At 46.6% G+C, this 16,900-nt stretch overlaps 1 protein-coding gene across 2 annotated transcripts in view; it reads left to right on the top strand.

The window, feature by feature from the left end:
• LOC143930643 (transient receptor potential cation channel subfamily V member 6-like) overlaps positions 1-16,453 on the top strand; it is an 85,835-nt gene extending 69,382 nt beyond the window's left edge. For both annotated transcript variants that reach the window (XM_077455138.1, XM_077455137.1), the window contains one exon: positions 13,001-16,453. In XM_077455138.1, the coding sequence (XP_077311264.1) occupies positions 13,001-13,217 (217 nt within the window). In that variant the 3' untranslated portion in view covers positions 13,218-16,453. The remainder of the gene's footprint in view (positions 1-13,000) is intronic.
• Positions 16,454-16,900: the final 447 nt, after the last annotated feature.

Here is a 16,900-nt window from a genome sequence, read left to right as displayed (position 1 = left end):
TGTCAGTCATTGACTCTCTGATCTGCCCCTCCAGTTCTCACTTGAGCACTGCGCTGTGGAGGGGATGGGAGAAGCTGGCTCAGGCTTTCAGTTGCATGCTGAGACTATGGCTATGTTTAAGCACCTGTAAAGCTACGTGAAACGCGTCAGTTTATGCTTTCATCTCCATTGTTGTATGGACTGTTTTTCAAAAAAGGAATACATTTTGGAGTGTGGCCATCTGGACTTTATTTTTGCTCACAATTTTTTGCATGAGTTTCTGAGCCAGCTGACAGTCCAGGCATCTGGGTGGATCCTGACTGTAAAGTTGGGATCTTTCCCAAGCTTGAACCACCTGAGCTATGTCAGCTGACAGGGGAGCTAAGCCCGCTGTCAGCTGAAAATGAGTCACAGAAGTGCACAACGAACTTCACTATCTATAGAAGAAGTGTAGCCATAATAGCTTTGGCTATACTTCTCTTTTAACCTGGTAGAACAAAAAAAGTATACTTTAATGCTGAAAACAAGCTACCATCTATGGCCAGCTTTATGAATGAGGTTAAAGTGATCATAAATTCTCGTTTTTTAAATTACAAACATGTTATACTTACCTCCTCTGTGTAGTTGGTTTTGCACAGAGCAGCTCGGATCCTCCTCTTCTTAGGTCCCTCTTCGCTGCTTCTTGACCCTCCTTCCTGACAAGGCCTTCCATAGACCATCAGCTTGCTATGGGGGCACCCGAGCCGAGGTCAGAGCTCTGTGCGTCCATTCAGACATGGAGTCCTGATCCAGCCCCGCCCCTCTCTCCCCTGATTGGCTAACTGACTTTGATTTACAGCCACGGGAACCAATGACGCCGCAGCTGTGTCCCAGCCAATCAGGAGGAGAGTCCTGGATGGCTGAGGGAATCGGGGACATCGCTATATAGAGAAGGAGCTCAGGGTAAGTATTAGGGGGTGCTGGGTAGCCTGCTACACACCAACGTTTTTTCATCTTAATGAATAGAATGCATTAAGATAAATAAAAAACTTTTACCTTTACAACTCCTTTAAGTTTCTGCGCAGGGCTGGGTTATGATTAACCACTTACCTACCATGGCACTTATTTGCACACCTTAAAATCTGCAGAGGCCCCAGAGAATAAAATGGTGGTAGCTAGTGATGGCCGAACGGTTCGCCCGGCGGTCGTTTCGCGGCGAATTTCCGACTTTCGCCGTCCGCGGGTTCGAACGCCTTTTTCCGTCGTTCGCCCCGGCGGACTTACGTGTTTAATGTATACAAGAACTTTAACCTTTCGTGACACGTTTATCATGTGTTACAGGACAACCAATTGAGACATGACAGCTCATGGACACTTGGACATTCCCCCTAACCTATAAATACACCCGATCCGGTGGCCATTTTACATTCTTTCTTCTGTCACTGTAGGGAAAGGATCCTGTGTGGAGTAGGGACAGAGAAAACGCTAGCTATTTGGTACACAAAAGTTCTTTTCAGGACTGGTATAGGTGTTAGGTCAGCAGCCTGAGTTTCTTTTGTCAGTTTAGATAAAGGGACAGAGCGCTGTATGCTGCTATTTTAGGGACAGCTCAGCCAGATTAGTCTTTCTTCATCATCATCATCATCATCATCATTAGCTGTTACTATCAGGTCCACAAAAGAGCTGTTCCAGCTAATCGTTCCAGCCTACTCTTTTTTGCCAATTTGTATAGGGACAGGCAGGAAGCAGTGTTGTCAGGCAGTGAGGATAATTTTAAAGACTTGCTGTTACTATTAGTTCCACAAAGGTTCTTTTCAGGACTGGTATCAGTGGTACGGTAATAGGCTTGTACACGTATAATATTCTTTCTTCCAAATATAGAAAGAATATTATACTTGACTGCTGCCCTTCTGCTGCAGTCTGCTAATCATTCACAACTCACTTGTTCCACAAAGCTCTTTATCAGGACTGGTAACTTGGTCTGTCTAGGGTGCTACGGTACATAGGCTTGGGTGCGGTACAGTCTGCTGTTCTGTAAGGACCGCTATCGGTCCACAATAGATAGGGTTGCCGTGCACTACTGCTGACCGCTGCCCTATACTGCAGCAGTCCTTCAGCGGTATAGGGACTGACGCACAGTCTGCTAAACACTAATACACAACCTGCTTGGTCCACAAAAGTTCTTATAAGGACTGGTAACTTGGTATAGGGTGCTACGGTACATAGGCCTGAGTGCGTTACAGTCTGCTGTTCTGTAAGGACCGCTATCGGTCCACAATACATAGGGTTGACGTGCACTACTGCTGACCGCTGCCCTATACTGCAGCAGTCCTTCAGCGGTATAGGGACTGACGCACAGTCTGCTAAACACTAACACACAACCTGCTTGGTCCACAAAAGTTCTTATAAGGACTGGTAACTTGGTATAGGGTGCTACGGTACATAGGCCTGAGTGCAGTACAGTCTGCTGTTCTGTAAGGACCGCTATCGGTCCACAATACATAGGGTTGCCGTGCACTACTGCTGACCGCTGCCCTATACTGCAGCAGTCCTTCATTGGTATAGGGACTGACGTACAGTCTGCTAATCACTAACACACAACCTGCTTGGTCCACAAAAGTTCTTATAAGGACTGGTAACTTGGTATAGGGTGCTACGGTACATAGGCCTGAGTGCGTTACAGTCTGCTGTTCTGTAAGGACCGCTATCGGTCCACAATACATAGGGTTGCCGTGCACTACTGCTGACCGCTGCCCTATACTGCAGCAGTCCTTCAGCGGTATAGGGACTGACGCACAGTCTGCTAAACACTAACACACAACCTGCTTGGTCCACAAAAGTTCTTATAAGGACTGGTAACTTGGTATAGGGTGCTACGGTACATAGGCCTGAGTGCGTTACAGTCTGCTGTTCTGTAAGGACCGCTATCGGTCCACAATACATAGGGTTGCCGTGCACTACTGCTGACCGCTGCCCTATACTGCAGCAGTCCTTCATTGGTATAGGGACTGACGTACAGTCTGCTAATCACTAACACACAACCTGCTTGGTCCACAAAAGTTCTTATAAGGACTGGTAACTTGGTATAGGGTGCTACGGTACATAGGCCTGAGTGCGTTACAGTCTGCTGTTCTGTAAGGACCGCTATCGGTCCACAATACATAGGGTTGCCGTGCACTACTGCTGACCGCTGCCCTATACTGCAGCAGTCCTTCAGCGGTATAGGGACTGACGCACAGTCTGCTAAACACTAACACACAACCTGCTTGGTCCACAAAAGTTCTTATAAGGACTGGTAACTTGGTATAGGGTGCTACGGTACATAGGCCTGAGTGCGTTACAGTCTGCTGTTCTGTAAGGACCGCTATCGGTCCACAATACATAGGGTTGCCGTGCACTACTGCTGACCGCTGCCCTATACTGCAGCAGTCCTTCATTGGTATAGGGACTGACGTACAGTCTGCTAATCACTAACACACAACCTGCTTGGTCCACAAAAGTTCTTATAAGGACTGGTAACTTGGTATAGGGTGCTACGGTACATAGGCCTGAGTGCAGTACAGTCTGCTGTTCTGTAAGGACCGCTATCGGTCCACAATACATAGGGTTGCCGTGCACTACTGCTGACCGCTGCCCTATACTGCAGCAGTCCTTCATTGGTATAGGGACTGACGTACAGTCTGCTAATCACTAACACACAACCTGCTTGGTCCACAAAAGTTCTTATAAGGACTGGTAACTTGGTATAGGGTGCTACGGTACATAGGCCTGAGTGCGTTACAGTCTGCTGTTCTGTAAGGACCGCTATCGGTCCACAATACATAGGGTTGCCGTGCACTACTGCTGACCGCTGCCCTATACTGCAGCAGTCCTTCAGCGGTATAGGGACTGACGCACAGTCTGCTAAACACTAACACACAACCTGCTTGGTCCACAAAAGTTCTTATAAGGACTGGTAACTTGGTATAGGGTGCTACGGTACATAGGCCTGAGTGCGTTACAGTCTGCTGTTCTGTAAGGACCGCTATCGGTCCACAATACATAGGGTTGCCGTGCACTACTGCTGACCGCTGCCCTATACTGCAGCAGTCCTTCATTGGTATAGGGACTGACGTACAGTCTGCTAATCACTAACACACAACCTGCTTGGTCCACAAAAGTTTTTATAAGGACTGGTAACTTGGTATAGGGTGCTACGGTACATAGGCCTGAGTGCAGTACAGTCTGCTGTTCTGTAAGGACCGCTATCGGTCCACAATACATAGGGTTGACGTGCACTACTGCTGACCGCTGCCCTATACTGCAGCAGTCCTTCAGCGGTATAGGGACTAAGAGTTTTGTCACAGGGTGATTTAAAAAATGACAGGCAGAGGAAGAGGCAGGCCCTTCCGCAGGGGTGGTAGGGGTAGGGCAGGAGCAACAGCCTTGAGCCAAAGTGGGAAGTTGCAGAAGGTGCGTTCAATTACTTTAAAGGACGCACCAGACTTGGTTGAGTGGCTCACTCAGCCTTATTCTTCTGCACCCTCCTCATCCTCTCGATCTGCACCCTCTTCTTCACTCTCTGCTATGTGCACCCCCAAAGACACTACCACCAACAACACCACCACCACCACATACCTTCCGCTTGAGTGCAAATGGGGGCCTTCATGCTCCAGTGTTTTAATAGGGACCCCCGTATAAAAAGCATGAGGGTCAAGGACCAGTACTGGGTGGCAACGTACTTAGATCCCCGGTACAAACACAAAATGGCGGAAATGTTACCGCCGTCGCAGAGGGCTGTCAGAATGCAGCACTTCCAGGCCTTGCTTCGAGAAATGCTGCATTCTGCTTTTGCGTGCGCTGGCAGAGGAGCAATTCCCACTCCCAGAGAAGGATTTGCGGGTACCAATCCAACAGCGCCTGCAAGAAGAGGCCGGTTTGAAGATGTGTTGGTGACTTCGGATATGAGGTCATTCTTTCAGCCGACCCATCGACAGGTGTCATCCGGATCCAGCATCAGGGAACGCCTAGACCGTCAGGTGTCCGACTACATTGGGTTAACGGCCGATGTGGACGCTCTGAGGAGTGATGAACCCCTAGACTACTGGGTGGGCAGGCTTGACCTCTGGCCAGAGCTTGCCCAATTTGCAATCGAACTGTTGGCTTGCCCCTCATCCAGTGTCCTGTCCGAAAGGACGTTCAGCGCAGCAGGGGGGATTGTGACCGATAAGCGTACTCGCCTAGCTCACGACAGTGTTAACTACCTCACATTTCTAAAAATGAATGAGGCATGGATCTCGGAGGAATTCAACACATGTGATCAGTAGACCATGTATATGTCTATAAACAATTTTTGGAATCAAGCACACAGACCTTCTTAATTCATTTGGCTCACTTCCCTGACCCAAAAAAGCACACCGTACTATATGCCCCTACCCTCCTCTTTGAAGAGGTTGAGCGGTGTCATATTTCTACTGGGGCTGCTTATTATGAGGGGTTCCCACCATCCCTGTGCTGTGCTGACTTCCTCCTGGGTGTTCTTATTATGAGGGGCTCCCACCATCCCTGTGCTGTGCTGACTTCCTCCTGGGGGTTCTTATTATGAGGGGCTCCCACCATCCCTGTGCTGTGCTGACTTCCTCCTGGGGGTTCTTATTATGAGGGGATCACACCATCCCTGTGCTGTGCTGACTTCCTCCTGGGGCTGCTTACGGTGCTGCTGTCAGCGCTGTATGTCACGGAGCTGCTGTCAGCGCTGTATGTCACGGAGCTGCTGTCAGCGCTGTATGTCACGGAGCTGCTGTCAGCGCTGTATGTCACGGAGCTGCTGTCAGCGCTGTATGTCACGGAGCTGCTGTCAGCGCTGTATGTCACGGAGCTGCTGTCAGCGCTGTATGTCACGGAGCTGCTGTCAGCGCTGTATGTCACGGAGCTGCTGTCAGCGCTGTATGTCACGGTGCTGCTGTCAGCGCTGTATGTCACGGAGCTGCTGTCAGCGCTGTATGTCACGGAGCTGCTGTCAGTGCTGTATGTCACGGAGCTGCTGTCAGCGCTGTATGTCACGGAGCTGCTGTCAGCGCTGTATGTCACGGAGCTGCTGTCAGCGCTGTATGTCACGGTGCTGCTGTCAGCGCTGTATGTCACGGAGCTGCTGTCAGCGCTGTATGTCACGGAGCTGCTGTCAGTGCTGTATGTCACGGAGCTGCTGTCAGCGCTGTATGTCACGGAGCTGCTGTCAGCGCTGTATGTCACGGAGCTGCTGTCAGCGCTGTATGTCACGGTGCTGCTGTCAGCGCTGTATGTCACGGAGCTGCTGTCAGCGCTGTATGTCACGGAGCTGCTGTCAGCGCTGTATGTCACGGAGCTGCTGTCAGCGCTGTATGTCACGGAGCTGCTGTCAGCGCTGTATGTCACGGAGCTGCTGTCAGCGCTGTATGTCACGGTGCTGCTGTCAGCGCTGTATGTCACGGAGCTGCTGTCAGCGCTGTATGTCACGGAGCTGCTGTCAGTGCTGTATGTCACGGAGCTGCTGTCAGCGCTGTATGTCACGGAGCTGCTGTCAGCGCTGTATGTCACGGAGCTGCTGTCAGCGCTGTATGTCACGGTGCTGCTGTCAGCGCTGTATGTCACGGAGCTGCTGTCAGCGCTGTATGTCACGGAGCTGCTGTCAGCGCTGTATGTCACGGAGCTGCTGTCAGCGCTGTATGTCACGGAGCTGCTGTCAGCGCTGTATGTCACGGAGCTGCTGTCAGCGCTGTATGTCACGGTGCTGATGTCAGTGCTCTGTATTACGGTGCTGCTGTCAGTGCTCTGTATCTCCTGCACCCTCTTGTTTGCCTACCCTGGTCCCTGACCTTCCCTCTCCTCCATTGCCTTCATTAGCTCCATAGTCCTGAATTGTCAGAACAATTTCCCAAATAAAAAAAAAATGCTTGTAGTTATCGATCCCAAATTCACCTCATACATGTATTATGCTATTGTCCAGGTGGTGGGACTACGTGCTACCCCCTAATAATTACCCCGTGGCCGCAAATTCGACCTAAAGGTTTGCGAAATTCGCCTCCCATTGAAGTCAATGGAGCCCGCGGCGAACGGTCGTTTTCGCGAACGTTTGTGCCCGTTCGCGTTTCGCGTTCGCGAAACGTCCCGTCGGAAGTTCGTCCATCACTAGTGGTAGCTGCAAATTTTTTATGTTGCACAATAATTGCTCAGCTATTTATCAAACACATATATTCAGTAAAAAATACACTAAAATAAAATTTATTGCAAACAAACACAATACAAAACCCATTTTTTGTAAAATATAAAACATTGGGTTGTGTCAAGAATTAAAATTGTGAATGCCTGTGAAATTGCAAAAACACTATAGTACCCAAAATTCTCCTTAGACTAAACTTAGACTAAACTTTAAAAGCCTTTACAGGTTATCAATTTAAAGTTAACCATAAATTATGCTCCTAGAATTATTGCTCTCACTCTGGCGTTCACAACTAAACCTGACATGTGTGGCACATCTGATGTTTTCATACATCTGCGCTTTTTAACCACCTCGCGCCCGCCCTATAGCCGAATGACGGCCATAGAGCAGGCGCTTTCGTCCGGGTGGCCGTCCCTGGACGTCCTGTTGTTTACTTCCGCAATGCGCGCCGCCGCGGGCGCGCATCGGGGAAGTTCTATGTTTGCCATGTCTCCCGGAGACAGGCAAACACAGATCGCTGTAAACGGCCAATCACAGCGGCCGTTTACAGCGCGATCGGCGTGTCCAATGTGAGATGATCTCATATGTAAACATATGAGATCATCTCTCAGCGGCGCTCTCCCTCCTCACACAGACAGCGTGTGAGAGGGAAGAGATGAACGGCTGCAGCGGCCGTAAGTGTAAATAAAAAAAAAAAAGGAAAAAAAAGTGCCATCCTCCCCCAGTGCCATCCTTCCCCAGTGCCATCCTTCCCCAGTGCCATCCGCCCCAGTGCCATCCGCCCCAGTGCCATCCTGCCCCAGTGCCATCCGCCCCAGTGCCATCCTGCCCCAGTGCCATCCACTCCAGTGCCATCCGCCCCAGTGCCATCCTGCCCCAGTGCCATCCACCCCAGTGCCATCCACCCCAGTGCCATCCGCCCCAGTGCCATCCACCCCAGTGCCATACCCCCCAGTGCTACCTGCCTCCAGTGCCACCTGTTAGTGCTATCTGTCCCCAGTGCCACCTGTTGTCAGTGCCATTTGTCCCCAGTGCCATCTGTCATCAGTGCCACGTATAAGTACCATCTGTCATCAGTACCACGTGTCATCAGTGCCACATAGTGCCCTCTGTCATCAGTTTCACATATTAGTGCCATCTGTCATCAGTGCCACGTATCAGTGCCATTTGTCATCAGTGCCACCTGTCAGTGTCACGTGTCATCTGTTGTCAGTGTCACGTGTCATCAATGCCACTTATCAGTGCCATCTGTCATCAGTGTTACATGTCATCGGTGCCACGTATTAGTGCCATCTGTCATCGGTGGCACGTATTAGTGCCACGTATTAGTGCCATCTGTCATCAGTGCCACGTATTAGTGCCACGTGTCATCAGTGCCATGTATAAGTGCCACGTGTCATCAGTGCCACGTATAAGTGCCATCTGTCATCAGTGCCACATATTAGTGCCATCTGTCATCAGTGCCACGTGTCATCAGTGCCATGTATAAGTGTCATCAGTGCCACGTATCAGTGCCATCTGTCATCAGTGTCACGTGTAATTGTCCTGGTGCTCCAGGGCCTTCAAAAGTGTAATCAGTAGTCAACAAGTTAGATGTATAATTTATGCTCCTAGAACACGTGATGGCGCTCCCTGCATGTTGGGCCTCTCTATGTGGCCAGGCTGTGAAAAAGTTCCACACATGTGGTATTGTAATACTCAGGAGGAGTAGCAGAATTTTTTTGGGGGTCTCATTTGTGGTATACACATGCCATGTGAGAGAAATAACCTATTACAATGACAATTTTGTGGAAAAAGATAAAAAAAATGAAAAATCTTAATTTTGCAAAGAATTGTGGGAAAAAAATGACAACATCAAAAAGCTCACCATGCCTCTTACTAAATACCTTGGAATGTCTACTTTCCAAAAAGGGGTTTGCGGGGTATTTGTACTTTCCTGACTTGTTCGGGTCACAAGAAATGAGATTGGCAACCAGTACATCAGATGTGATCAATTTTGTGCGATTCGCACCACAGCTTGTAGACTCTCTAACTTTCACAGGCTAACTAATTTGGGTTATTTTTACCAAAGATATGTAGCAGTATAAATTGTGGCCAAAATGTATGAAGAAAAATTTATAATTTGCATAATTCTGTTACAGAAACAAATAAATATGGATTTTTTTTCAAAATTTTCGGTCTTTTTTCATTTATAGCGCAAAAAATAAAAACCCCAGAGGTGATCAAATACCACCAAAAGAAAGCTCTATTTGTGGGAAAAAAAGGACAAAAAATTTATTTCGGTACAGTGTTGCATGACTGAGTAATTGTCATTCAAAGTGTGAGAGCACCGAAAGCTAAAAATTGGTCTGGGCAGGAAGAGTGTTTAAGTGCCCAGTAAGCAAGTGGTTAAATAGGGTGTGACAGAGGTGCATTAGAAATGTTTTTACATTATTTTTATCTATTGTATATAATTCTATTTTTTATTTATTTTTTTCACATACTTTTTATTTTATTTTTTTAACTAACAGGGGGACTCGTATGTGATAGCATGGGCAGGTGACAGGTCCTCTTTATGGTGACATTTATTTAGAGGATTTATTAGGCTCCCAATGTCTTCCCAGCCCTCCAATGCAGCTATTCAAACACAAATTGTGCTGGAACAGCTGCATCTTTGACTACACTAGCCAAGCTGTTACTCTGGAAGTGATGTATTACACATTTCTTCTGGGTTCATTAGTCTCAGGAGGAATCGGGGGGCAGGGGACTTTGAGAGCCCCATTAGAGTGATCACGTGACGTTTTTAGAAAGACTTTTGCCAGCTGGTAAAGCACACAGCTGCAACCCTTTTGGTTTAATAACTATACCATCAAAAGTGTTTTGTTACATCTGTTCTGAAAAAATAACTGTAGATCCTGCCAGAAATCTTTTGAGCAGATCACCCTCTGCGCTCATTGCTTTTGCTGCACTTTTATTAACCACTTAATAACCGCCCTATAGCCGAATGATGGCTTCAGGGCGGTTTCTTAACTCTGGGAGGCCGTCATATGACGTCCTCCCAGAATTCCGCTCTCCCGCGCCCCCTGGGGCGCGCACTCGAGAGCATCCGTGACCGCCGGGTCCACAGATCACGGCTGCTCGGCAGCTCATAGCGGCCGTTTACCACGTGATCGCTCCGTCAAATGACGGAGCGATCACTTGTAAACAAACGGCGTCATGTTATGACGCCGGTTCCTCCCTCCCCCTCTCTGTACCGATCGGAACAGCGGAGGGGGAAGAGATCGGTGTCAGCAGCGATGTGGGCTGCATCTGCAGTGCCCACATCGCTGCTCACCGAAAATTAACCCTGCAATAACCCTGCAATAACCCTGCAATAACCCTGCAATAACCCTGCAATAACTCTGCAATAACCCTGCAATAACCCTGCAATAACTCTGCAATAACCCTGCAATAACCCTGCAATAACTCTGCAATAACCCTGCAATAACCCTGCAATAACCCTGCAATAACCCTGCAATAACTCTGCAATAACCCTGCAATAACCCTGCAATAACTCTGCAATAACCCTGCAATAACCCTGCAATAACCCTGCAATAACTCTGCAATAACCCTGCAATAACCCTGCAATAACCCTGCAATACCCTGCAATACTCTGCAATACTCTGCATTACCGTGCAATACCGTGCAATACTCTGCATTACTCTGCAATACCCTGCAATACTCTGCAACACTCTGCAATACCCTGCAACACTCTGCAATACCCTGCAACACTCTGCAACCCTCTGCAACACTCTGCAACGCTCTGAAACACTCTGCAATGCTCTGCAACACTCTGCAATGCTCTGCAACACCCGCCAATACCGTGCAACACTCTGCAGTGCTCTGCAACACCTGCCAATATCCTGCAATGCTCTGCAACGCAATACTCTGCAACGCTATACTCTGAGATACCCAGCCATACTCTGATATACCCAGCCATAGTCGGTGATACCCTGCAATACCCAGCCATAGACACCCCCCCCCCCCCTCCCGCTGCCCTCCGGTGCTTCTACCGACTCGCCAATACGATCAAATCCAGAATCTTTTTTTTTTTTTTCAGGCTTCTCAGCTTAGAGGTGAGATGTGGGTCTTATTGACCCCATATCTCACTGTAAAGAGGACCTGTCATGCCATATTCCTATTACAAGGGATGTTTACATTCCTTGTAATAGGAATAAAAGTGATCAAAAAATTTATTTTTGGGGAAAAAAATGTCAAACTAAAATAAATAAAGTAAAATGAACAATATTTTTTTTTTTTTTTTTAAAGCGCTCCTGTCCCCATGTGCTCGCATGCAGAAGCGAACGCATACGTAAGTCCCGCCCACATATGAAAACGGTGTTCAAACCACACATGTGAGGTATCGCTGCGAACGTTAGAGCGAGAGCAATAATTCTAGCCCTAGACCTCCTCTGTAACTCAAAACATATAACCAGTAAAAAAAAAATTCAATCGTCGCCTATGGGGATTTTTAAGTAGCGACGTTTGGCGCCATTCCACGAGCCTGTGCAATTTTGAAGAGTGACATGTTGGGTATCGATTTACTCGGTGTAACTTCATCTTTCACATTATGCAAAAATTGGGCTAACTTTACTGTGTTTTTTTTTTTTTTAAGCACAAAACTGTTTTTTTTCCAAAAAAAGCATTCGAAAAATTGCTGCGCAAATACCGTGCGAGATAAAAAGTTGCAACAACCACCATTGTATTCTCCAGGGTGTTTGCTAAAAAAACATATATAATGTTTTGGGATTCGATGTAATTTTCTAGCAAATAAATGATGATTTTTACATGTAGGAGAGAAATGTCAGAATTGTCCTGGGTGCTCCAGAACGCCTGATGGCGCTCCCTGCATGTTGGGCCTCTGTATGTGGCCACACTGTGTAAAAGTCTCACACATGTGGTATCGCCGTACTCGGGAGTAATAGCAGAATGTGTTTTGGGGTGTAATTTGTGGTATGCATATGCTGTGTGAGAAATAAACTAATAATATGACAATTTTGTGAAAAAAAAAAAAAAAAGTAAAAAAAATCTTGATTTTGCAAAGAATTGTGGGAAAAAATGACAACTTCAAAAAACTCATCATGCCTCTTACTAAATACCTTGGAATGTCTTCTTTCCAAAAAGGGGTCATTTGGGGGGTATTTGTACTTTTCTGGCATGTTAGGGTCTCAAGAATTGAAATAGGCTGTCAGTACTTCAGGTGTGATCAATTTTCAGATATTGGCACCACAGCTTGTGGACTCTATAACTTTCACAAAGACCAAATAATATCCACCAATTTGTACTTATTTTTACCAAAGATATGTAGTGGTATAAATTTTGGCCAAAATTTATGAAGAAAAAATTACTAATCTGCTAAATTTTATAACAGAAATGAAGAAAAATTCATTTTTTTACAGAATTTTCTGTATTTTTTCTTTTATAGCACAAAAAATAAAAAACCCAGCGGTGATTAAATACCACCAAAAGAAGGCTCCATTTGTGTGAAAAAAGGACAAAAATTTCATATAGGTCCAGTGTTGCATGACTGAGTAATTGTCATTCAAAATGTGAGAGCACCGAAAGCTGAAAATTGGTCTGGTTATTAAGGGTGTTTAAGTGCCCAGTGGTCAAGTGGTTAATTACAGTACAATTTCCTATTACAATTTCCAGTACAATGGTTCCTTTTACTCTCTATATGGAATACAAAACCTCCCTACCTCTCCTGTGTTATAGAAAAGATAAGGGGAAGAAAGAGTTTTGCAGTTCTATGTTAGATGTGTCAACACTGCAAAATAATTAAACTCAACAAAAATTGTCCTCTTGTATAACATTTTATCTAATCAAAATTACCTCCCTTTTTTTTAGTGTGGAAGAAAGAAAATGGTACCCCTTCCAGCCGCGTGAGACCAGCGACTCCAGTGAAGAGTCAGAGGGGGACACTGAATCTTGCAAGCCTACAGAGGATAGTCATGAGCTTGCCGGGGAAGAGATTACTGTAGATGTTACTGAGAGAGGGGGAGCAGCAGGAAAATTAAAACAAAATCAAGAGAGTACATGGGAAAAGGAAAGTTATCAGATTTAAAAATCAACTTCAGTCATCAAGTAATATCATTGGATGAACTGCTACATTACCATTGTGCTAAAGCTAGAAATGTATCTGTATATACTTTTATTGGCATGTATTGTTGTTATTAGCAAATTGAGAAGGGTTTGAACAAGGGTGGGACTGCAGCCTCTTCTAGGCAGTGCAACTTTCCTCCAGTAGTTTTAAAACCTTTTGCATATAATGTTACCTCTAGACCAGAGATCAGTGTTTCCCAACCATAGTGCTGCTCTACATTGGGTCGCCATCTAGGTTTCCCCTGGGTGCGGTGAGCACAGGATCCAGTTTGCCCCAAATCAGCATCATAAGTTTCTATGATGCAGGCCAGCTATCTGCCAGCACTATAACAACCATTAACGTTCTAAAGCCAGGACGTAATCATTCATTGCTATAGTGATGGCCCCTGGCTTGTCCACACCATTGCAAGGCATGAATCTGATCCAGGGCAGGTGACATTCAGGGCCACCTATATCCTTTAGGAGAAGATGTAAGTCTGCCTCATCCACATTTCCTCTACCTCCTTCCCCCTGCTGTGCTTCTGAAGGCAAAAGTTGGGGCTCTGGTGTGAAGAGGAGACAATAACTGACTGACTGAAGGGGGGCTGTGTGACTGGGGGGCTCTGGATGGGGTTACTTTGATGTGGTGGGGGGCTCTAGTGTGATGGGGGAACTCATGTATAAGTGTTTCTCTTGTATAGGGATGAGTTTGATGTGATGAGGGGCCCTTATGGGAGCCATTGATGTACAGTGTGGACTCTGATGTGAAGGGGTGACTGTTATGTATAGGGGGCCTCTGATGTGATGAGGGAACTTTGGTGTGAAGGGGTGACTCACTCATGTAAAGTTGGCTTCTGATAAGAAAGGGGGTTTCCTCTAGAAAGTGGGGTGCGTGACGATGAAGAATATGCTATGTTTCCTTTAGGGAGTGTGGTGGATAGTGATGAAGAACATGCTATGATTCCTCTGGGGAGTATGGTGAGCAAGGATGAAGAACATGCTATTTTTCCTACAGAGAATGTGGTGAGCAAGGATGAAGAATGTGCTATGTTTCCTCTGGGGAGTGTGGTGGGTGGTGATAAAGAACATTCTATGTTTCCTTGAGAAATTGTGGTGGGTGGTGATGAAAAAAATGCTATGATTCCTCTAGGGAGTGTGGTGAGCAAGGATGAAGAACATGTTATGTTTCCTCTGGGGAGTGTGGTGGGCAGTGATGAAGAACATGCTATGTTTCCTCGAGGGAATGTGATGGGCAGTGTTGAGGAACATGCTATGTTTACTCTAGGGAGTGTGAAGGACAGTGATGAGAAACATGCGTGTGTGATAAACAAGAATTAAGAACATGCTATGATTCCTCTAGAAATTGTTGTGGGCGGTGATGAAAAACATGCTATTATTCCTCCTGGGAGTGTGGTGAGAAAGGATGAATAACATGCTATGTTTCCTACGGGGAGTGTGGTAGGTGGTGATGAAGAACATGCTATGTTTCCTTTGGGGAGTGTGGTGGGTGGTGATGAAGAACATGCTACGTTTCCTCTAGGACGTGTGGTAGGCGGTGATGGAGGACATTCTATGTTTCCTCTAGGGAGTTTCCTCTAGGGAGTTTCCTCTAGGCAGGGATGAAGAATATGGTGTTTCATCTAGCAATAGTTCATAACCTCAGTCTTCAAGTACCTACAAGAGGTCATGTTTTGAGGAACTCCTCCACCTTGTATAAGTGTTTAAAATTAACGTCAATGGCATGGTATTCATGACAGCTATTTTATATAAGGGAAATTTCCACAACATAGCCTGTTGGCGGTATGTGAGGACTGAGGCTGGATGACCACTGCTGTAGAATACAATTGGTAAGGAAAGACTGCAAACAAACCCGTGTGGGCTGGACTGTGAATCCCTGACTTGGTTAGGAAGAGCTTTTCCCAGAATAACACATTTTAGGTATGGGTTTTATAAGGTGAAGGTCCAGGCTTTGTGTACTCAAGCATTGCTAGGATAGTCAGAACTGTTGCTTTTATATATATATTTTATGTTAAATATTTCAGACTGAACATTTAAAGAAAATCTCCCTGAAAGAAATAATAAAGAAGGCAGGTTTGGGCCTAATAATGCCTATGTTCATAGGTGTAGCATAAGGGGTTGTAAGGGTCACAATTGCAACCCCGTCCCTAGCTCCAGGGGGCCCCTACATCCTCCTGGTCATATTATAATATCCTCCACAAAGTCCAGCTCCGATCTGCTTTAGGGCCCCACAGCCACGGTCCAGTACTGGGCTTCTACTTAGCTTTCCACAGTCTACACCCATCTGTTCCCATTGGCTGGGAAAAAACTGTGAGCCATTGCCTGAATGGAGAGGAGCATGAGGTGAGAGGTAACCAAGCTCAGCAAGGCAAGAGGAGGTAAGTGCCATCCTGTAGCCACAATGGGACTGATATCACTGGTAAGGTATGACACCGCTCAGTGTCTCCTAGTCACCAGCTGGGATTCTCTGTACCCCCCCAACCGGGGATGTCTACTTACAACACTTCCTTGAAAGCTGGGGAAAAAAGACACACCCGTTCGAGAGGTGACCTTCCCCCAACACCTGCCAACACTGACAGAGAAACCTTCAGGAATTGCTAAAACAAATCCCTTAATACCTCCTCCGGGGGGCCCTGAGGGGCTGCAGGCTGCAGATTTTGTGTCACATGGCTTTGCCCTCCCAGATCTAAGTTGCCCCCCCCCCAAAGCCCCCTGACCACCACCTCCACCCTGCATGCTATGCCCGGCTGCTGAGCTCCTTTCCCATTACAGCACTCTATACTGTTCCTCCTCTGCAGGGCTGAAATTACATTCCTGTACAACACAGCCAGAGTCAGTTAGCCATGATCTGCACAGGGTGTATCTGCCTACTGTAACTACTTTTCCATTCTGACCAGAGATTTTCACAGGTCAGAAGGGCAACATAAAAGCCAGATACACCCTGTGAAGACTGATAGACTGTGTGTAAAGGAATGTGATTTCAGCCCTGTGTAGTATGTGTGTGGGGGGGTGGAGCTGTATACAGTGCTGGGATGAGAAAGGCGCTCTGCCAAGTGACCTGCCAGGGGACCCTGTTCTCTGATTCTCCAGCGGTGATCCCTGTCCTCTGATGTAAAGAGGAACTCTCTGAACCAAAACTCTTGAGCCACTTTGAGTATCTTGCATGCGGTGGATGTATTTGCACACATGTTGAAAGTAGTGGGGGGGGGGGGGGGGGGGGGGCAGGTCAACTTTTGCCTCAGGGCCCACAAGCTTCAAGCTATGTCTCTGCCTATGTTTATTTCACACTATAATAAATTAATTACAAGTGTGACTATTTGAAATAACTGTTTGCAGCGTCCATGCAAATAACTGTGTCAGCTGCTTGCGACCCAAAAGATGGTTTAGCTATGGAAATGGAAAGCCAAACAGACCCTCTCTGTCACTTCAAATTCCTCCTTTAAATATTCGATCTAAAGAGATGCTGTAACGCCACCCAAGGAACCCATCCAGCCATCCATTATAATTTGTCTTCAATACAACATAATGTTGGAGAATCTTAATCGGTTTATTCAATGTCAAGTGTATAAAAAATCCACCTTCAATTTCATGACTATCAGTTTAAGTGAAATTTTCGGACTTGGAGTTTAAGGTTTGTAAGGCATTCTC

Source organism: Lithobates pipiens, unplaced genomic scaffold (genome assembly GCF_037356315.1).
Source record: "Lithobates pipiens isolate NorthernLeopardFrog02 unplaced genomic scaffold, aLitPip1_a1.2 Scaffold_25, whole genome shotgun sequence".
Classification (NCBI taxonomy): Eukaryota; Metazoa; Chordata; class Amphibia; order Anura; family Ranidae; genus Lithobates; species Lithobates pipiens.
Note: the sequence above shows the minus strand (reverse complement) of the source record. Positions and strands in the feature narration are given on the sequence as shown.